At 32.6% G+C, this 23,490-nt stretch overlaps 2 protein-coding genes across 2 annotated transcripts; one reads left to right on the plus strand and one right to left on the minus strand.

Moving 5' to 3' along the window:
- Nucleotides 1-8,369, plus strand: LOC118054576 (wall-associated receptor kinase-like 8). Its single transcript, XM_073408373.1, is given in 9 exon segments — nucleotides 1-891; nucleotides 1,392-1,502; nucleotides 2,240-3,412; nucleotides 4,643-4,721; nucleotides 6,440-6,632; nucleotides 7,047-7,145; nucleotides 7,326-8,003; nucleotides 8,005-8,104; nucleotides 8,338-8,369. Coding segments are annotated over 9 exon segments (3,321 nt in total). The 5' UTR covers nucleotides 1-35.
- Nucleotides 8,370-14,670: 6,301 nt separating this feature from the next.
- LOC118054688 (nudix hydrolase 3-like) lies at nucleotides 14,671-19,862 on the minus strand. The gene is made up of 11 exons (XM_073407884.1): nucleotides 19,526-19,862; nucleotides 19,084-19,261; nucleotides 18,893-18,970; nucleotides 18,582-18,678; nucleotides 18,059-18,209; nucleotides 17,508-17,581; nucleotides 16,991-17,077; nucleotides 16,077-16,183; nucleotides 15,763-15,934; nucleotides 15,353-15,603; nucleotides 14,671-15,240 (listed from the first exon to the last, which is right to left on the minus strand). The coding sequence occupies exons 2-11, from the start codon at nucleotides 19,242-19,244 to the stop codon at nucleotides 15,057-15,059; spliced, it is 1,362 nt and encodes a 453-aa protein (XP_073263985.1). The 5' UTR covers nucleotides 19,245-19,261; nucleotides 19,526-19,862; the 3' UTR covers nucleotides 14,671-15,056.
- Between the last annotated feature and the right edge of the window lie 3,628 nt (nucleotides 19,863-23,490).

Here is a 23,490-nt window from a genome sequence, read left to right on the forward strand (position 1 = left end):
CAAACTCAAAGAATAGAAGAAACAAAAATAGCAGTATGCAGGTTGTGAAACTTGTCTCCCATGTTTCTTTCTTGCTATTAATGCTGATGTTTCAGCCAGCACTGGCGCGAGCACCGGCTGGTCTGGCAAAACCTAATTGTCCGGACCACTGTGGAAATATTAGCATTCCATACCCGTTCGGGATTGGAAAGGATTGCTACATGGCGGAATCATACGACGTTGAATGCGATGAAACTTCCACTCCTCCTAGAGCTTCTTTACGCAGCATCAAAATGGATTTGGTGAATATTACATTAGAAGGAGGTGCAGTTGTCAAGGGTCCAGTGATATCCGTTGATTCTCTGCGCCGGCAAGAAGTTCTACCTTTGAATTTGGAAGGAACTCCTTTCTTCGTATTTAACAATTATTTCATTGCAGTGGGCTGCAATACTCGTGCCACTTTGTGGACAAAAACTGGCACGACCGAACATGTTGGATGCGACTCAATTTGCTCCAACGGTACTTCCATTAGTAATATTCGGGTTGATAATGGTCCATGCTCTGGTAAGGACTGTTGTCAAGGTATGAGATGGCCTTCCTTACTTCAGGTTTTCAATTCAACTTTCGAGTTAATAGATGCTAAACAAGGAAGTGACGGGCGTATACTGGCCTTCCTAGCAGACATGAATTGGGTTTATGACAATATATGGAGTCCCCAAGATATCAACAAATTGGCAAGTACTGTTCATATGTCGCTTGCTTGGATACTAAATAGCAATAGTTGGACATACAACAAAGATACCATGGATTGTTCTGGCCTATTTTTGCAAATAAATAGTACGGCTACTGTTATGCCACCCGGTTGTTCTTGCTCAGAAGGTTATGAGGGCAACCCTTACCTTCAATGCAGAGGTAATTTTTCCCACACAAAAATATATTATCCCCTTTTCAGTTATTATAGTTGCTGTTAATTATTCTTGTTATGATTTATTTTTCTTTTGATTGTATACATAGAAGTTGTAACAAACCATACTTATATAATATTACTCGGAGCAGGCTACAATTGATATAGTTTAATAATTAAAATAAAATAAAATTAAAACCATGTTATTGTGAATAATTTTTTAAAAATCAACAAGTTTTTATCGAATTATGGATAAATTTAGATTTTTTCAAAACTGAAAAATAATTGTTCTCACTAAAAAATATATATGATACAATTAAATTATAACATTGGGATTGATAATTTTAAGGAAAGTAGTTTTATAGGAAATAATTGTTCTCACTGAAAAATAATTGTTCTCACTAAAAAATACACATGCATGTATTTAATATATTACATTTAGGATATTCTTTTTTCTATTTGCATATCTATGAATTGATTCATTTCTCTTGGTTTCTTTATATATTAGACATTGATGAATGTAAAGACCGAAACAATACTTGCCATGGATTGACAAGATGTGTGAATACAAAAGGGTCGTACAAATGCAAACTCCATCCTTTATTGTTGACTCTTCTAGGCATGTATCTCTTCTCTCTTATTGTTTTTATATTATTTTATACTATACGCTTTTAAAATAAACAAAACTCTAAGTAGACAAGTTCATACATTAAAAGAATATAAAGGGCCGGAAATTACAATTTAATTTTTATATTTTTTAATGCAGTTATTAGTTAATTAATGCTTGCGGAGAATATCATAAATAATTCAATGAGTATTGACTATTTACAGATACAAATATTTTTTAATATGTTACTAGTGCAATTTCAAAACCTAGTCTTGCATTTGATTTTTCACTCTCTTCCTCTCTCTTTGTGCTCTCTCTTCTTGGCTTAATTGTACAACAGTGGATAAAATCTGGACAAACTCCCACATCTATTTGATATCATAAAGTTATAGCTCTAAAATAAATTACGTTTTGTGTAAATGTGGGCATTTCAACCCTCAAACAATCAGTTTGGGCATCCTCAAATTCAATTAATTTGGGCATTTCAACCCTCACACTATCAGTTCTTGGTCCCATGTGATTCCTTTGTCCACTTAGCTTTGTACATGTGGAACTTAAGGTTAACAACAGAAAAACTTAAGCTATACGGATATAAGTGGAATATTGATGAATTTATATGAGTAAAAATGAAGTTTACCCTTTTGTAATTAATTTGAGGATGGTAAATCAACTTTATTTTCCAGCAAGACTGAAAACCTATAATATTACAAGCTATTCACAAATCTTGCTATAATGTAACAATCATGCAGTTATCGGTCTGGCCCTTGGAGTACTGTTCTTGCTTATTGGTGCTTGGTGGATGTCCAAACTTATCAAACGAAGGAGGTGCATTCAGTTGAAGAAGAAGTTTTTCAAACGGAATGGTGGTCTCTTACTGCAACAACAATTATCCTCCAGTGATGGTAGTGTTCGTAAGACAAAAGTATTCAGTTCAAATGAGTTGGAAAAGGCGACCGATTTTTTTAATGAGAACAGAATACTTGGTCATGGCGGCCAGGGAACCGTTTACAAGGGAATGTTAGCTGATGGGAGTATTGTTGCAGTTAAGAAGTCTACAATAGTGGATGAAGATAAACTAGAAGAATTCATCAACGAGGTTGTCATTCTTTCACAAATCAGTCACAGAAATGTTGTTAGGCTACTTGGATGTTGCCTGGAGACTGATGTTCCTCTGCTAGTCTATGAATTCATTCCCAATGGAACTCTTTTCCAATATCTCCATGAGCAAAACGAGGACTTTACGTTATCATGGGAGTTGCGGTTACGAATTGCCTCGGAAGCTGCAGGTGCGATATCCTATCTTCACTCGACAGCATCTATCCCGATTTATCACCGAGACATTAAGTCCACAAACATACTCTTAGATGAGAAATATAGAGCAAAAGTTTCAGATTTCGGAACTTCAAGATCAGTTTCCATTGATCAAACTCATCTGACCACCAAGGTGCAAGGAACGTTTGGTTACTTAGATCCAGAGTATTTTCAAACCAGTCAATTAACAGAAAAGAGTGATGTTTATAGTTTTGGAGTAGTTCTCGTCGAGCTATTAAGTGGGAAAAAAACAATCTTCTTAAGCCATTCACTGGAAACCATGAGCTTAGCCAAACATTTCATTGATTTCATGGAAGATGGTAGACTCTTTGATATCATTGATGCTCAGGTTAAGGGGGATTGCATTGAAGAGGAAGCCATAGTTATAGCGAATCTTGCAAAGAGATGTTTGCATTTGAATGGAAAAAACCGGCCAACAATGAGAGAAGTTGCAATGGAATTGGAGGGGATTCTATTATCACGTAACGGTATCAATATTCAACAAATTATTGAAGTGGATAATTCATCGAGGTCGATTTCCAGCAGCAGTTTCGAGATTGGTATAGATCTACCATTAGATTGCAAACCGTCGATTTCTTCTGAGACATGGTGAGCGATTAAGAAAGTATATCACAAATCATATGTTTCTTTTTTGTTTTAACACTTTTCTGATTGTATTAGAACTTATATTTGTATTATGGTGCTTGTGTTTTAGCACATGTTCTTAGTCTTTCATGTTAAGAACTTAATAAATTAAAAATCCTTCGCGTTGATTATAAGAGAGTTTCTTTGATACATTGGTTACTTGAGCCATGTCTCTATCTTGAGGAATCAAAGCCATCATCAGTTACCAAAGACTTCATTTGAGAAGTATTTAGCCTCTCGAATCCTCTGGTGGGAACATGATGATGAGACTCTGCAGATGAATTGGACTTAAATTCTGATAGATGCTGATTGTTTTTAGATTTGATTTGTTTAGTATTTACTAAAGTAATACTAAAGCCTAGGAATGATTAAGCCGTCAATAACAGACCAAAGGTTAAGCAACCAAAATAATTAATCATTATGATCAGATAGTAAAAGCAGTGAATGATAGATAATAAAATGATTAAGTAGCAAAGAAAGAGCAAGAAAATTAAAAGCCAAATAATTAAATAGCAAAGTAAGAGGCAAAATAATTTATTGTATATATTTATCTCTAAAAAAAAAACATGATGACAAAGGAAAAGAAATTTCAACTGTTTTAGACATTAAGCCGCGACATCATTGTTACATCAAGTTTGATATGACTCTATAAACCTCAACTATTAACATCATGTTTTTTTTTTTTAAAGAATAGAAATTATTTTTTAAAGTATTATTTTTTGAAAATATATTACAATAATTTTTTTTATTATTCTTGACATTAGCATATTAAAATAATAAAAAATATTAAATTAAAATAATAAAAATAAATTTTATTTTAAATATTCATACTCCAAGTTGTGACTTTCAAATGATGTTGATTATTCTTTTCTTAACCTATTTAGAACATGAACCTGTGTGCCGCTGTAAGTCCACTCATAAATGATATTTATTTTATTTTATTATTTTTAATTAAAATTTAAATAAATAAAAACTATTTTTTAAATAAACTTAAACAAATAAAATATGTATTGATAAAGTTATATTAAAAAAAAATAGAGAAGAGTGAAATGTATTTTTTATTACATGCCATAAACTTTTATTAAATCTAAATCACCAATAGTTTTTCTTATTAAAATTATCAAACCCAGACATCGTGATGACCTTAAAAAGTTTTCGATTTAAAGAACACATTTTTGACATTCTATTCTTTGTAGGGGAAATGGTCTTGTTTAAGAAGTCGCCACCTAGTATTATGGTCATTAGGAACTTTGATTGGTCAGTAGAGATTCTATGGTATGAGACTAATTACGCTAAAAATAAAATATTATCATCTCTGAAACATCATGCCTGAGGTAGGCTATATTGCTTGTTTTTATCATAAATTGCTAATATTTTGTTGGTTTATGCTATGATAGTTTGCATGTAATATTCCTGACTCTGGTGTTAATGAATATTCAACTACGAATACTTCCAACTCTGGCATTTGTAAATATTACGTAGCTATAAAAATGAAATAAATTTAAATCTGTATTTTTATTATTGACTTTGATATTAATGAATAAACAAATAAAATAAATTAATTTTTATGTATACATAATTCTTATTTTTTTTATTTTTTTTTGCTAGGCTCAATTCTGTTCATATGAGTTGGGCTAGACCCAAATAACCTGACCTGGCCCAAGCCGGTTACCGGTTGGGCATTGTTGCAGTAATGCTGCGTGAATTATTCACTCATGCTTGTTAGTTAAACTAACAAGGTAATTATATTACCTTTGCACAGCTACAAATGAAAACTTAGTTTGCAAAACGGGGAAAAGGAAGAACTTACCTGGACGCAGGAACGAAGGCGATGACGAAGGCTGTTCTCTTCTCCTCTTCTGTTCCTTCTTGTCTGGTCGCCCTCTCACTATTTTGAGCTTGCTTTTGTTCTCTAGATCTCCCTTGACTCTCTGCTTTTCTCTCAGTACTTTCTCTTCTATGTTTATTTTCGTTTTTGGTGTTTTTATTGTTCATCCTTTGTTTCTTGTTTTTGGTCTGTTTACGTTCTTTCCTTCTCTGTTTTAGTCTGTCTATCTCCCTGCGTAAAAGAGAGCTTTTTGCTGAATCATTAACAATTCATTGCATCCCAGAGTAAAAGTTTTCACTCTTTTCCCCTCTTAGGATAGTGGGCTTTCACAGACAGGTATAATAAAAGACACCAATGCAAGATTTCCAGGAGATGTTAAGCTAAGATGGACAAGAGATCACTGCGAGATAGTTTTTATGAGATACACTAAAAGACAAGAAAAGGTGCTGTTTTTTTAATAAAAAAACTTATGGTGATTTTGTGCTACACAAAGCTTCATGATCAACTATAAAATCTCTTTCCTGCCGCGGTTTGAGCAAGGGTTGAACGCGGGTGTTCTTAAGCAATAAGATTTTACCGTGTTCAAATTTTTTCTTCTCTCTCTTTTACTCAAGGTAAACGTTTACACGATACTCGACGTTTCAAGTTACAAAACCCATTAGTTGAGATACAAAATTTCCTCAACTATTCTATAAGCAATTCTTGGTGATACTCTGCTGCAATTTTTAAGATACAAGAGGCTTCATGTTCTCTTTCTTCAGTTATTTATTCCTTGGTTAACTGCAAGAAATATAAATTACAGCACCTATCCCATCCATTTTACGCGCACAGGCTGAAACCAAAGAAGTGATGAATGTCGATACCTCTTTCCTGCCGCGGTTTGAGCAAGGGTTGAACGCGGGTGTTCTCAAGGAATAAGATTATACAGTGTTCAAGTTTTCTCTCTCTTTTACACAAGGCTGTTCTCTTCTCCTCTTCTGTTCCTTCTTGTCTGGTCGCCCTCTCACTATTTTGAGCTTGCTTTTGTTCTCTAGATCTCCCTTGACTCTCTGCTTTTCTCTCAGTACTTTCTCTTCTATGTTTATTTTTCGTTTTTGGTGTTTTTATTGTTCATCCTTTGTTTCTTGTTTTTGGTCTGTTTACGTTCTTTCCTTCTCTGTTTTAGTCTGTCTATCTCCCTGCGTTTACTCACCTGTTCTCCTTCGCGCCCGTCTGTTCAGGGGGGTGGTGCAACCGGAGACGAGGCTAGCTGGCCGTGGCTGTGCGTTGGCTGGCCAATGCTTCTCTCTGTTTCTGTCTCATTTACTTTTTCAGTCTTCCGTTGGTTTTTCTGTGTTCTTCCCTGGGTTACTCTTCCGGTTTTTATTTTCTCTGGTTTGTGTTTTCGGCCTCCTCTCTCTCGGTCTCTCTCTCTCCCCTGCCTCCCCCTGTTCGTTCGTCTCCTCTCTGCTTCTGGGTTTTTTTTTTTTAGAGATGAAGGAACACAGATGATGATGATTCCGGTTCTCTCTACTCTCCCCCCTTTCGCTTTTTAGTCTGTCCCCCCCCCCCGCTCGTGCCCCCCTGGGTTCTGTCTCTGGTTTTCTTATGATTTTTCTCCAGTTCCCGTTGTCTTTTTTTTTTCCTGCGTCCCCTCCTCCTGTGAGGCTTTTCTCTGGATTTTATAAAGCCAGAGAAGATCGTGTGTTCATGTCTTCAGAAATGAGGCACGTTCCGTGAGGGATCGTGGTCCATGATCTGCTGGCAGTGTTTCCTGTTGATCTGGTCTTCAGGATGAGGAGATGATGAATAGTGGTTCAAAACGGCGCCGTTTAGATATGGTTTTGGCTATGTTCAACTTGGCCCCTAAACTTCTGACAGTTATCAATTGGGTCCCTAATTCCATAATTAAATAATTTCAATTCCAATTACATCCCCGAACTTCCAATTTATATTTTCTTGACCCAAATTTCAATTTATTCCTCATTTTTTTTCACATTTTTTGTTGTTTTTTTAATAAAATAAGATAAAATAAAATAGTCAAAAACTGGAATATGACAAAAATATAATATATACTAGTATACGAATTCATTTCCAATGGAAATCTTTACAAGTATATCCATGTTCAAAACGATGAATTCTTGTTATCTTGGGAGATGCGATTACGGATTGCCATTGAGGTTGCGGGAGCCCTTTCTTATCTACACTCGGCAGCATCGATTCCGGTTTATCACAGTGATATCAAGTCTACAAACATGCTCCTAGATGAGAAATATAGAGCCACAATATCAGATTTTGGATCTTCAAGATCCATTGCCATCGATCAAACTCACTTGACCACTCATGTGCAGGGTACTTTTGGCTACTTGGATCCAGAGTATTTCCAGTCTAGTCAATTTACAGAAAAAAGTGATGTTTATAGCTTTGGAGTGGTTCTGGTTGAGCTTTTAAGCGGACAAAAACCGATATTTTCCGCTAGCCCGACAGAAAGTAGAAGTTTAGCCACGCATTTTATCATGTTGATGGAAGATAACAGGTTGTTTGATATTCTTGATGCTAGAGTCAAAGAGCATTGCCATAATGAAGAAGTTGTTGCTGTCGGCAATCTTGCAAGAAAATGCTTGAATTTGAATGGGAAAAATCGGCCAACAATGAAAGAAATAACCACAGTGTTGGAGAGGGTAATTCAAAAGGGATCAAATGTTCAACAAGACAGTCAAGAGAATGAGAACATCATGGCTGATCTCAGTATGCAATACATGGGATGCATTTCCGACATCAATAATGACTTGTGATTTTAATAATTCTTCATCATCAGACGTTGATCTTTTGATTATCAAACAATTAATAAGTTTTTCTTTATTCAATTACCAAATCAGAAGTTGTTGTTATGATTTTCTTTTGTTTAGAAGTTGTTGAATCAACTAAGAATCATGTATTATATTGTTGTGTTCTATTAATAAGATGATAGGGATATCCTCCACTGCTCCTATGTATGGACGAGTACTATTGTAGGTGCTAGTACTTATATTCTACTGACGGTGTTCTTGGGATATATTTCAATGGGGTCTTTTGGTTTGCTAGGAAACAAGACGGTGTTCTTGGTATTCTACTGATTGAGATACTGTCTTTCAACTGGTTCTTCATCGCCGGACACTTTATTCTAAGGTAAAATGGTTGTACGATGGACAGGAATGAAACCAGGAATTTTTTCAATCTTGGACTATGATATAAATTCACATAAATTATTTTTTAAGATCAATCTATATATAAATTTATCAAGTTAACAATAAAGTTTTAATTCAAATACATAACATAAAATATATAAAAAATAAAATTTAAAATAAAAATAAAAATAAATTACACTATTAAAGTTGTACCATTCGATATTTTGTAAAATAGAATCCATCTATGATCGAATCCAAATTAATATCTTCAATAAGGCTCTCGTTCGATATAAAATCGTTATAGAAATCTGCTAAGAACTCCTCTTTTATTTTATTAAGAAGTACAGTTTTAACATGTTTCATAGTCGAAAAATGTCCACTCTGTAGTGGTGGAAAACAGGCAAAAGACAAAACAAGATGAATCAACATGTCAATCAAATGATAGTGCTGCGACTTATTTGTTTTATTTAATCCTCGACATAATTCATAAATGATAGACATATTCTGAAAGCTCTCATAATTAATCACATCAATCTAATAATGCTCTAGTTGAGATCTCAAATAACACATCTCTTGTTCATTGAAATCTCCAAGCTAAAACTTCTCAACAAGCTTGTAAATAGCATCAGCTTTAAATGATTTAAAATTGTTCTTATGATCTAAAGCAGAGTTAAGTACGAGGAGTTCCACTGTCTCATTAGTGAATTTAAAATTTAATTCTTCCAATTAAAAATCTATTGTTGAGTTAAATATATTATAATGATAATGCTGGTAAACTGTCACTGAACCTTGTTGTTGACATGAACGACATGTAGCCTTTTTATACGAAGCATTCATATGTGGTATGTCAATCTCATATTTGGTGCAAACAGATTGCATATTTGTAAGGAGAAGAACAAATCCGGCATCTCACAAAATTCAAAGCAATACTATAGTAGTTGATTCAAAGCATTTTGCTGCAAAGCTCGACAAAGTAAACCAATTATCCCTATTATTTTATGCATCAAATATAAGATGAATATAAATTCAAAAGATTTCATCACAATCAAACAACCATCAGCTTCTCCACGTATAGAGTTAGAAGATCCTTCTTGAACTATACTTTCAAGCACGGTAATAGTTGCACCATGCATATCTATTAAGCTACAAATAAAATCAAAATGAGAGCTCTAGCGAGTAGTTTCACTTTGATGTAAATTACTGATTTTTGATTAGCCCCTCTACTAGTCTCACATTCTCCAGTAGCTATCGTATGTGCAATTTTTATAGCCTAAGCATCATGTAACTCGATATGACATTTGAAAGAAGCACTAATAAGATTAATAATGGTTGTCAATTTTGAGAAAAATAACCAAATAGAAATCTCATTTCCAGCTACTGCAACTAATGCCAGTTTTAGTGAGCAAAGCAATGTACATAATATGCAAAAGAACAATCTGTGAAAAATAGAGCTTGTAGTCCATTCCATGTCCTAGTCTTTCCTAGTTAAGAGCACATTGTTTTTACATTTTAAAAATATTTTTTGATATTTTTCAATACTATATTAATATCAAAAATAATTTTTTAAAATAAAAAAATATTATTTTAATATATTTTTAAATAAAAAACATTTAAAAAATAATTAATATTTCCCTATAAAGATAAACCTTTCAATGATACATTGAACTTGCATGTTGAGGTCCTAGCTTGCCATTTGATTGGTAACATGCCTGTGCGACATCGTGGCTAGAAAAACGAAAAAAGCTCCCTTTGATTTCATGGAGGAGAATAATGCATAAAAATTCCATATAATTCTATGAATTAAATGTCTTCTCTTCTCTTTTTGGAAGATTCAGACCCAAAAAGTACCAACTGACAAATGTATCCTCGGCGTGGTTTAAACTGCCTAATTTACATAAAATACTTGAATTCGAAATTTAAAGATAGAAGCGGGCCTCTGCAGTTTGGTTAATTTATTAAAAGTGCTATTAATTTCTTAATTGCAATTGCTAAAGAGGCAGCCTCCAATTACTCAATATTTTCCACAACTTATGTTCACAACTAAGATAGCGTAGCTACTAATTAAGATACATGAACAGAACATCCTCTGCCACAGATAGCGTAGCTACTAAGATACATAAACAGAGCATCCTCTGCCACAGATAGCGTAGCTACTAAGATATCAGAGTGATCAATGCCATAAATTTAGAAAACCATAAATTGTAAATATGTCCTCCTACTAATTGTTTAAGAAAAGACTACGATGTTGCTCGTTGGCTGTACACTTTGTGACTCTTGCTTAGACTAAATCTTGCTTTTGCAAAAGTATGTCCCAAAATCGAAGTTTCTTTTGCAAAGTATGTTCGTTTTCTAAATGAATCTTCCACATGAAGATTATTGGTCCATATAAGACAATTTTTTAAACCAATATTGGGTAACTACAGAAAGTGCATGGTAGTTCACTTTACTTATTTTTATCAGCAGCCAGGTCGGTGCTTGAAAACGGAGGATTGAGGGTTTTTAGTACGTGTTACTCATGATTATTTTTTTTGATACAATAAACACAGGAAAGAACCCCCTACAGGAAAGAGCCCACTACCTCCAGATCTTCGATAAATCGCACATTTATACAGGTGATCGAATTTTAAAACATAATAATTTAGCTTCCTTCTTTTTAAACAGACCGGTCCATCTAAAATTGCATAAGGGCGAACTAGTGATTTGCCAGTTTTTTTTTATATATATAAATAAAATTGAATAATTATTAAACTATAGTTTGTGCACTATTGACAAATTCTACGTAGAATTATTTTTTAGATTAATATAGGTGTCTAAGTTAGTTTGCGTACACCCCAATTAATTTCAGAGGCTCTTAAATTAACGACCATATAAGTTTCTAGTAATTCTAGGATTTATGATACTCGAATTATTGATTTTTTAGGATTAAATTCAAGATCTGACTAGTTGAGTTATATCCTTTAAAATTAACATAGAAGTTACTACTCTTAGAAGCTGCTTGAAAAATTATTTGTTTTTTTTACAAAAATTACAATAATCACTTTATAGAATGATTATAAAATCTATATCCTACTGATTATGTTTTAATTTGTATCCAAATTTTTGTTAATATTTTGAGATTTTTCTATTTTAAAAAAAAATATAATTTTCGGATATCATGTGATTGAATTTTGCTTGGGATCTTCACTGAAATTTCTGCAATATATATATTATTTTTATTGTTATAATGAAATCCGGTTGTTTTTTAAATAATTTTTTGTGTTAAAATATATATTAATTATATTTTTTTTATTTTTTAAAAATTATTTTTGATATTAGCACATCAAAATGAGTTCCAAATTTTTAAATTTAAAGTTAATAAAAAAATAAACAGGCTTTAAATTTCAAAACACCAAAAACATATTAATTTAAAGTTAATAAAAAAATTTCAAATTTTTTTTTAAAATACTTTTAAAACGCAGAAACAAACAGGCTTTAAATTTTGCTTTTGCAAAAATATGTTCCAAAATCAAATTTTCTTTTGCATAGTATGTTCGTTTTCCAATGAATCTTCCACATGAAGATTATTGGTCCATATAAGCATATATTAATAATTATACGTATTAACAATTTTTTTATATATAAAAATATTGAGTTACTATTGAATGGATAAACACTTCATGTGTCACGTATCCAATTATCATATATCCATTATGGAAGCCATAATAATTAAGATACGACGGTTTTCGAAGTAGGCAGAGCAATATAAAACAGAGGATTGAGGGTTTTTAGAACGTGGCACTCTTGATTTTTTTTTCCCCCCTGATATATTGAACACATTATTAAAAGTGGTCACTTTTAAATATCAAACTATAGAAAAGAACCCACTAACTCAAGTTCTTAAATAAATTACACATTTATATGTAGATTAAAAAATAAAAATGATAGAATTTAAACTAGAATATTATTTTCTTTTAGTTAATTCCTCAGGACTTACCATCTTAATTATTCGCTTGCTACTTTAATCTATGAACTTTCTTATTTCCACAAAGGGTGGACCAGCCTTAAATAGTCTAGGCACGTTATTAAATATTATTAAAGTTTTCTAGTTTTTTTATATAAAGAGTTGTCATGACTCTTATAACAAACTTTATTATCATTCACTTTCCTCAATTGCTAGACATAATAATTGATTATGTAAGAGCAGTACAACTTCATTTCATTTCTTTTTTTTCTTTTTCTTTTTTATTTCATGGAAGATGGTAGACTCTTTGATATCATTGATGCTCAGGTTAAGGGGGATTGCACTGAAGAGGAAGCCATAGTTGTAGCGAATCTTGCAAAGAGATGTCTGGATTTGAATGGAAGAAACCGACCAACAATGAGAGAAGTTGCAATGGAATTGGAGGGGATTCTATTATCACGTAACGGTATCAATATTCAACAAATTGGTGAAGTGGATAATTCATCGAGGTCGATTTCCTGCAGCAGTTTCGAGATTGGTATAGATCTACCAATAGATTGCAAACCGTCGATTTTTTCTGAGACATGGTGAGCGATTAAGAAAGTAAATCACAAATCATACTTTTCTTTTTTTGTTTTTAACACTTTTACGGGGGTTGCTGATTGAATAAAAACTTATAATTGTATTGTGGTCCATGTGTTTTAGCACATGTTCTTAGTCTTTCATGTTAAGAATAGAATAATATTCAGACCTAAAAGTACTAACTGACAAATGTATCCTCTAAAGGGGGTGGTTTAAACTGCGACCTAATTTACATAAAATACTTGAATTCGAAATTTAAAGATATAGAGAAGCTGGGCCTCTGCAGTTTGGTTGATTTATTAAATTTTGGCTCGCCCTGATTGCATTGCAGGTTGGATTATTTTTTTTTATAAATAAAATTATATAATTATTAAATTATAGTTTGTGCACTATTGACAAATTCAACTTAGAAGTTACTTCTCTTGAAAGCTGCTTCAAAATCACTTTATAAAATGATTATAAAATCTATATCCCACCGAAGACATTGAATTTGTATCCAAAATATTTTTAATATCTTAAGATTTTTCTAAAAATAAACATTTTAAAAAAAATAATATAAGTGCTAGATAATCGTGTGATTGAAGTTTGCTTGAAATCTTCTAAAAAAACTTTTTTTATTGTTATAGTAAAATTCTTGATGTAAAATCAAATCAATTCTAAAATGACATAGTTTTTTATATATATATATAAATAAGGTTCTTTTCATAAAAAAATAAAAAATAAATTTCATAATTAATCGAGTCACTTCTCGTCTAATTGTCAATTAATCTATTAAGTTTTTCAAAAAGGTTCACAAACAAATCTCATACAGGTAAAATTCTAGCTCAACAAAACATCAGGTCTTATTTTTGCAAGTAGAATTATTTTTTTAATAAATAAAACTGAATAATTATTAAACTATAGTTTGTGCCCTATTCACAAATTCAACATAGAAGTTAATTTTTTTTTAGATTAGCATGGGTGTCTGGATTAATTTGCATATATTTCAACTAATTTCATGAATTTTTAAATTAACGACCATGTAAATCTCCAGTGGCCTTAAAATTTATGAAACTCGAACTAGTAATTTTTATAAATCAAATTTAAAAACTGACTAATTAAATTATACTTTTTAAAATTAACATAAAAGTTACTACTCTTGTAAGCTGCTCTGAAAGTTGTTTTTTTACAAAAATTACAATGAATGATTATAAAATCTATATCCCACCAATTACGTTTTAATTTGTATCCAAATTTTTGTTAATATTTTAAGATTTTTCTAAAAGTGGATATTTAAAAAAATATATTATAATTTCCGGTTATAGTGAGATTGAATTTTGCTTGGAATCTTTACTAGAATAGTTGCAAACCCTTTCTCTCCAACCAAATACGGCAATTGTAAACCATAAAATTCATGTCTCAAGTAATTATTAGCTCCGATATTATTTATTGTACAAATTCATCACAATTAATTAATTAAAGGAATCTAGATGAGAATATTAAGAATTTAAGCACCTTAACAGTGAAACAAAGATCTAACCCATTCATTCTTGGAAAAACTCAACAAACACACAATTGATGTTATTACAAGTAAATGGCTACATGAGAATAAAGACTTAGAAAATGAAAAATCCAATGATTGAGCCCTATTTTTTTCATATTATAACATTATTAGTTTATTTAGAAAGTGTAAACATCCAATTGATAACATAGTTAGTTTTCATCATTCCATGATAGGTACAGATCACATTTTTGCTTTATTCTTAGCCTAAGCTATTTCCTTTTTCCTTGAGGAACAAAACAAACAATAAATCAGGCAAGTTATGCAGACTGCTGAGACCTGTGAAATATTGCAGAATGACAGAACGTTTCCAAATTTTTTTAAGTTAGAAGGCCTCAGCAGACCTTCAAGTGCCTCTTGCTCCTATTACAATTCCACCTCATTCCGAAAAAGGAGAGTCGTATATAAAGAAAACAGTCACCATGATTCAATATCCATAACTATGTGATTGTGGTGGCCCGGGGGGAGGGGAAGTGTACACAAGCAAGTGCCAGCATTAACAATCCCCCAAAATCGTATCCCTTTCACAGTATTAGAAAACTTGCTCATGCAAAACAATTCTTACATAGCCCTTTTATCTCAAACTAGAGTGCTGATGAAATGGGGAAAAAAAATACCATGCACTAGATGTCATTCTTATCACCATGTACCCGAAACAAAAACTTTTGAGTGTTTTCTGGAATGTCAACGTATTCTGCATACTAACCAAGTCATTTGAGAGGAATGCGTCAGCCTTGCTATGTAGTAACCTCTTCAAACTACACAGCAGAAGAACAAATTCAACAATCATCTGTAAGTGGAATAGTATTCAGTATGATGTGAACAAATGAGTTACTGGCAACAAGAAAAATCTAGTGTAACTCTATATACCTAGGTGAGCCAGCCAAGTCCCCAGCTTCATGCAATAGTTCTGCAGCTTTTCTAAGGAAGGAGTTATACTCCTTTGAGTAAGGAACATTATATAGATCATGGGCAGTCATTAAATGATTTGTCCCGTGAACTGCATGATTAGGTGAAGAAGAATCCAAACTAAATTCACTGTGTCTTTTGATGATGGTGAAAAAGCCCATTGCATCATTTTGTTCTTTCTCTGTCAGACTGTCATTCCATAATTTAAATTCCTGTGACATAAGAGAAACTTATTATTATAGTAGGTATAGAGGGGGAGAGATCTAAATTATGACAGAAGCCTCAAACAGTTTTCCAGCCACAAATATATGATGGTGATCCTATTTTAAAAAAATTAACTTCAACTTGCATAATGATCCTCCCATGCATACCTTTTTGTCCATATCTGGAGGGTAAAAATTTGCACCAGGTGGTTTTAGCATGGGAAATGCTGCTTTATATTCCAGACCCTTCCATCCACTGACTGGCTTCGTGGCTTCAGGAAGTAACTTGATAGCTGAATCTGTGGTTGTTAAAAATGCCTCGTTTTCATCAAGACAGGACCTGTTGATCACCAATAAATTCTAATCAAGAGGTATTTCTCTTAAAAAAATATATAAAAAGTTGGGGAATGGTGAATTCTTAGCTTGTTCCAAGCGCGCGCACATAAGAGCTCAAAGAAGCAGCACCTCAAAAAAAGACTCACCAGGGGCTCTTATTAATTGAATAATACATCCATTTAAGCTTGTCTAATTCTGATGCACTAGCATGCTCCTTCAACCAATCTCTTAGAGCTGGATTGCTGTACCAAACCTGATTAGAAGCAGAAAAAAGCAAGAGGCACCGCTAACAGTCATTCACAGTTGCTAATTATTGCAATCATAAATAGGCTTATTGTTTTGGATTTTACAAGAGACTAATCATCTGAATTTTGTAGGAAGGAGAAACAAATCATGTAAAGTTACACAGAAGAATGACATTCACATTACTTGTACAAAGTTTCAAATACAAATATCAACTATTTCACTGACAGGAGATCCAAATGAAAAGAATTTGGGCAAGTTTGCAATATAACATCAAATCAGAAAGAAACTACTTGACTTTATTATGAGTCCACATCTTGAAATGTTTTATGAGTTACTACTATACATAATGCCAAGTCATGTCTTGAATGCTTAAGCCAAAGTTCTTTCTGCTCAGTTCCCTTCTATGAGGGATTGTCTAACAACTTCAGAAGGCCTCTCTCACCCAGACCTTTCCATTGAACTTTCTGTTGAGTAAATTGCAGGTCTTGTTTCCCAGCTTAGGGTTTTTCTCACTTTGTTTGCCCTGATCACCTTTGGCCTTCCCACCCCCAAAGGAAAAGAAAAAGGAAGGCAGACAAAATGACTGGGCATGCTCATTACCAAATAGACCACTGCTCGAGCTAGAGAAACACTTTAGTAACTATACAGATCATGAACAAAAATATCATTTTATGGGGCATGCGCAGGTAATATATTGGTATTCAAGTCTACCACATAGAAGAAATCTGTAAACCAATAGTTTCTGCAGATTGTATGAGTGTATCAGCCTACTTCTTGCACATGTGCATTCACATTGTTTTGCAATGGTAAGTACCTGAAGGTAGAAGATTTCATCCATAAGTTTTGCAGCCTTGATAAGTAAACCAAGAGTCTTCCTGTCTGTATTTGAGAGACCTGTCAACTGAAGAAAGAAGAAAAAATATACTAAATTCAATCCTATTTGCATAAAGAACAAAAAACATTAGCATTTGAGAAATAGTAGTAGCAATACCAATACTAGTATTCCAGTTATGAGAATGACAAAATATTAAAAGTGCTATTAATTTCTTGTTCGCAATTGCTAAAGAGGCAGCCTCCAATAACTCAATATTTCATACAAGTACAAATTCAAATTAATGTAGGCCCAAGCATTCTTTCACAAAAAATACACCTTCCCCTTTTATATGGTTTTTATCCCTTTCTGAAAGGAAGAAAATATTGTAAACTAACAAGTTAAACCATCAACTTAAGTTCACAACTAAGTTACATAAACTGAGCATACTTCGCCACAAATAGCGTAGCTACTAAGATAGCAGAGAGATCAATGCAAATAGGAAGAGAAAGTAGACAACCTCAGCATCCAGAGAAACAGAAGCATATCGACAGAGTTGCTTTTGTAGACTCAAACTGCACGCTACAGTGTTCTCTGTGTACCAAATAAAATTAGATGAAAGACATCATAAGCAGAAAGAAAATATTAGAAACCCTTCCATGAAGTAAGGTGATAATATGCACACAATTTGACTTTTTTGATAGGAAACTAGTACAAAGGTGTCCAAAAAAAGTGTTTTACACACCAGTTGACAATAAAAGGATAGCTTTTCCAGATGCAGCTACATAACATGGTGCAATATTCACAAACATGAGGGAGGAAAGCATGACTTCACCTTCAAAACTCTCGGCATGCACTCAGAAAAAGTTTTTGCATGTTAAGTCAAATGCTAAAGACGAAATCAAATGTAACCTTACAAATAAGGAGTAAATATGTTTCTTTGATTCACTTAATCGTTAAAGAATTTGAGACAAAATCAACTTCAAGAAGAATAATAGCTATACCATAGGATGCATTCCACCACAGTTGACAAAAGATGTTATAGCTAGCATAGTTGATTTTACTAAAAACGATACTGTTTAGTATACCTTCTCCTAATGATTTCAAAGAGGTGACCATACTGTTCATCTACATCATAGGGCACATAATCAGGATCTTCTTTGACAAGTAAGCTTCTATATTCCTTGAACGAAATGTATTTAACAGCAGATACTTCTGTTTCCTATCATAAAGTAAAATCATAAACAAGCATTCATATTTTCACAACTTAACAGCAGTAACCAATTATGTAATATTCATGTCTGAAATGATAGGCATGTCAATCTCCAACGAACCTTCCGATGAAAAGAGCACATTATTTGGCAGAAAACAAAATAATGTGCACGTACCAGAACATGAATAAAAAATTCAGATATAAAACACCAATTGGAAAAGTCTAAACGTGCGAGAAAAAAGAAAAAAGAAAACTTTCAAGCATAAACAAGTGGTATTCCCCAAATTGATCGTTTATCAAAACCAATCAATAATAGATAAAACATGTATTAACACAAACCAACACTCATCAAAGGAGAATGAAGAGCACACTTTTCCTTACCTGAAGAGTAAATGCTTCAAGAGGAATCGGATCTACAGTTGTCACAAGATACACATCATTAAACTCATTATTGATGAATTTCCCATCATTTATAACACTGCATTCAAATATAAAGTACAATCAATTACTACAAGCCTTGTTGCATTCTCCCAATCCCAAGTCTACGTCAACGAGATCAATTAAATCAAAATCATAATGTCACAATCCATTACACCAATTAATTTAATCGGTCCGGTCTCCATAGACCAGGTATCCTATAGAACTTGTACAGCTAAATAAGGAATTTGATGTATATATAAATAAATACTAACCACTCTTGAAGATAAATAAAAATAAGTTCAAACGCATACTTTGGAAGGCTAATGCCTAGCTCTTCCTGAAGCTCTCTCCTAAACGCATAACAGTAAGAAAAATTAGTTTAATAAAAAAAAGTTATTCTTATGCAGAAAGAAATTAATTGACAAGATAATAAAATAAGAAAAACTGTTGCAAATTGACTCACTGAGCGGACACAAGTGAAGAATCGCCAGCAGAAATATGGCCGGCGCTTGAGATATACCATTGGTCTGGCCAGGAATCCTTGCAATCGGCGCGACGTTGAAGAAGCAATTTGCGTGCTTTCGGAGTACATCCACACGTGAACTGCTCTGTGGTAATCTCCATCTCTATGAACTTCTCCTCTACATTTCCAAAAAATAAAAATAACAAAAAAATAAGAAGAATCACAATTTCTTTTTCTCAGCAACCAAACAGCAAACAAAGTAACGGTAAAAAATAAAAGGAAAATCTAAAAAAGAAATTGCTCTGATTAATTTTGAATGCTATAAACGACGTCGCACAGGAGCGTAATTAGAGGCATTAATTAGGTGTTTAATCAAAACTTACGTAACAATAAGATGATTGATTAAGAGATAGAGAGAGGAAGAAGAGAGATTAGTGATTGCCTGGGCTTCGAAATGCCGATTTTTTGACCGGTTTTGTTGAGAACGTGGAGGCGCTCTTCTTCCACGACTACAGCTGATGATGCAGCAGCAGTAGCAGCGCCTTCCATTTTTCCTTTACTCTTTTATCTGAGAGGAAATAAAAGGGCTAACTTGTTCTGCTTCTATCCTTTTTTGATGCCGATAAATTGTTAGAGAAAAAAGAATAAATTCGAGTGATACTATAGCAGGACATGCCAGCTGCCTGCGTTTTCTTCAGGCAACCCAGTTTCTTTGTATTTAAAAAAAAAAAGAATTATTTTTTTCTTGGGCTTTTCAAAAATCAATTTGTATCCTGTACTTAGTTTTGGTCAATTGCATCCAATTTGGCTGAAATGTGATTGAATCCATGAGTTGTTAAAAAAAATATTTCATGTCTATAAAAGTAATAAAGGACTTGATTGAGTATGTCAAAGATTAAATGCATTCCTTTTGAATTAAAATAAATGTTTAGTATCATACTCACGGCTCACGCTTCGTCGGGGCCAGACTATTTTTTTTTAAAAAAAAAAAAATTTTTAAAAACCAATGCTTCAGCTCTTTTAGCATGTTTTAAAACAAATAAAAACTTTACCACTGAAGTAATAGATCCTACTGGATTTTGAAAGATAATTTAATTTAATTATATAATAAAAAAATAATAAATACACCAAATCAAAAGCGAAAAGTGATGACAAGGAAAAATGATTGCCAAAAATATATATATAAAGTTGAATTTAAGATAATGTTAAAAAATGAAAGATGACACAATGAAGTGATAATTTTTTTTTAAAAAAAAATAAAAAATTAATATTAAATCAACCTGAGTTAGAATGACAAATAACACCATGAAATGAGAAAAAAATTAATATTAAGTCAACCTGAATTAGTATGACAAACTCGTGGTGATCTGGTTTGTGATGTCGAGTCATCCTTATATAAAAAAAAAAATTCAACAAACTCAATGTTAAATAGTAAAATTAAAAAAAATAATGTAAAAAATTATTTAAAAAAAATCGCTGTTAATCTGAGTAAACATTGCATACCATTGATCTAAATTATGAGACTGGAGTGACTGTATTGGGAAAAAAAATATTATGAAGCACAATTCTGAAGAATTAAATTTTAAAGGATTATGTTTTATAAAAAAGTAATTTTAAAAAATAATCAAAACAAGAAAAATCAATTAAAAAAATATAAACCAAATATAATATAAAAATAAAATGATGTAAAAGACCTAGGTTAATGGGAGTTAGCATGTCAAATTCACCCTATGTTGTGAGACCAGGTTATTCTTATAGAAAACAAATAAAAACAAATAAAATTTAATCTCCAATAAATTCAGTATAAAAAGAAGAAATTGGAAAAAAAATCATGTAAAAGCAAAAGGTTCATCAATAATAAATATGCTATTAAATTTTTCAATCTTGTATATTTGATCTTTCTCAACCAGGCTTTGACAAATTCTCAAACGTTCTGGCATATTTTTCTCATTAATATATTATTTTTATATTTTCTCCTAATTTTTTTTTTTGTATTTGTTCTTTTCCTTTTCTTTTATGATTTTTTTTTTGTTTATATGAGGCCCCATAATGAATAACAACAGCTGGCCATGAGAGGTTTTGGTGTTGGGTTGAATGGGAAACTATGGAGATGGATTTGTGTTTTTTGTGTACAAGCTCTGTGTTGGATGAATAGGAGCTCTGTTTTTGGTTCCTCCTGGTTGATGAAGGCTCCCCCATTTCTTGCCTTTGTTCGTCTCTTTTTATGAGATTGCAATCTGGTTTAATTGCTTTAGATCTTCAGGAGATTGCAATCTCTGGCTTAATTGCTTGGGATTGCAATGGAAAATCTAAAATTAATCGTTGGATTTTGGGGTTTAATTGGACTAAACATGAATCAATTAAAAATAATTGGATTCAAATTGAGTTAACTTGGTACTAAATTGAAACAAACTAATTCAATTAGACTGCTATGATTGAAATGAATTGAAATAAAAATCCAGACAAACATTCTTTATTCTCATTATAGTCCTTGGATTTTGAATTGTTTCAATTTCATTTAATTTGCTTTAAATCACCTTTTTCTTTTCAATTATATCCCTAATTAAATTAATTTAGACCTGCAAATCTATCATTGGATCCTAAAATTAAGCAATTTAATCAATTTAACTCTTAATTTTGATCTTCTTCCTCAATTAATCCCTTCATCAATTTATAATTTGACTATTTGTTTCAAAATCCTCCCTAAACATTAACTTTCTTCCACTCTTAGCCAAATAAAATCAAATGAAGCCACTTTCTTCAATTTCTTCTTAAATTCAAACCTTGTTTTTGCCTATAATGCTTGATTAGGAAAATTCTTCATTGTTAAATTGAGTGGGAGGGGTTAATAGATAAAATCCTAGATTATGTAGAAATACATACTGGATAAAAAAAAAAAGATTTGTATAAGTAACTGCTAGAAATGGTAAAAACAAGCTCGTAATTTTGTGAATAGCTTTTGTGAATAGCTGTGAAGATAACACTTCAAAACTATAGATGAAAATTTTTCAAGAGTATTAGGCGTGAATTGATCACACTTCTTAGAAACTTTTCTTTTCTTTCTTGGAGAAAAAGCTCGTCGACATGCATGAAAGTGAACATTCAACATCGAGGACTACAGGGGGATTGGTGGGCTGTGTTAATTAAGAGCGAAAAAAAAATACTCTTCCAAATCAATAAATTGCAAGGAACTGTAACAGTCCGGCTTCTAGAGATTAGATCCAAAACTGAAGCCGATGAAGAAGTGAGGAACGCGTGTTGGAGAAGACTACCTGCAGCAAGAAAAGGTAATGAGTACGTGTACAATCAAGATCGAATGTGAGAGACTTACGTGGAGGGCTGAGATGAAAAAGACCCTGCGGCTGACAGCTGGCAGGGGATAATTCCAAGGGGCAAACGGCACCGTTTACAGTAAGAAAAAGAGTCCAAATAAAATAGATTTAGATAAATACAGTTGGTAAATTCCACCTGTCATTCCCAATTTTCTACGGATTAAGAATTAGAATAAATAGGGGAGGAAGGGGGCTGTAGAGAGGTAGAAAATTGCTTTGAAGCAAATCTCATTCACCCAGGAGGCCCGGGCTACCTCGAAACTGCCCAGAAATTCTAGATTAGGTTTTATTACTTTGCAACGTTTCTTTTCATCAAATTCTTTAGAGTTCCCTTCAATTATTTCAGTTTTACCGAAGTTTACCTGTAAGGCTCAGGTTCAAGAAAAGCATTAATAAAGAATCTTTTTAATTCTTTCCCTTTGAATTATTAAAGTTCATTACAGGAACTTTCTGGGTACAATACCTAAATAAAAGTGAAAGCAATTGGTTCATGATTTAAAACTGCAGTAACAGAGACCTGACCAGTTGGATTATTGATTAATTTCTGATAGAAAGTTCATTCCAAGTACTTATCTACTAGATATTCCACATTATAAAAAAAGTTATGGCCCTCAAGAAATTGGCGACTTTTCTTCTCCTGTTTTATTCATAGAATCGTCTTCTGAACGTTGTCTTTCTATAATTTTTTATTTTTTTTATAAGAGTTCAAGGAAATTCAAGTGGCCCAAAGAGAACAGTTCCAATCATCTTCGTAATGGCAAGACAAAAGTCATCATCACTCAATTGAGAAACATTTTGGTGGTCCTGTGGGATTTATTATAGCTGCTCAAGCTTGGAGGGTGGAAGGAAACATCCTAACTCAATTTTACAAATAATTGAGTTACAAAAATATGAGTGCGTGGTTCCATAGGCACCGGTAAATAGAATTTCTTGTTGAATATTTTGTGGAAAATGATTTGGACACAGTTTACTGGCACTCTTCTCTGTCACAATCAGTGATTTTTTCTTGAAATATAGTTAATCCTAGCTAGTTGAATCAAATGGAAAAACAATGGAAAAGCATAAGCTATAGGGA

Source organism: Populus alba, chromosome 3 (genome assembly GCF_005239225.2).
Source record: "Populus alba chromosome 3, ASM523922v2, whole genome shotgun sequence".
Classification (NCBI taxonomy): Eukaryota; Viridiplantae; Streptophyta; class Magnoliopsida; order Malpighiales; family Salicaceae; genus Populus; species Populus alba.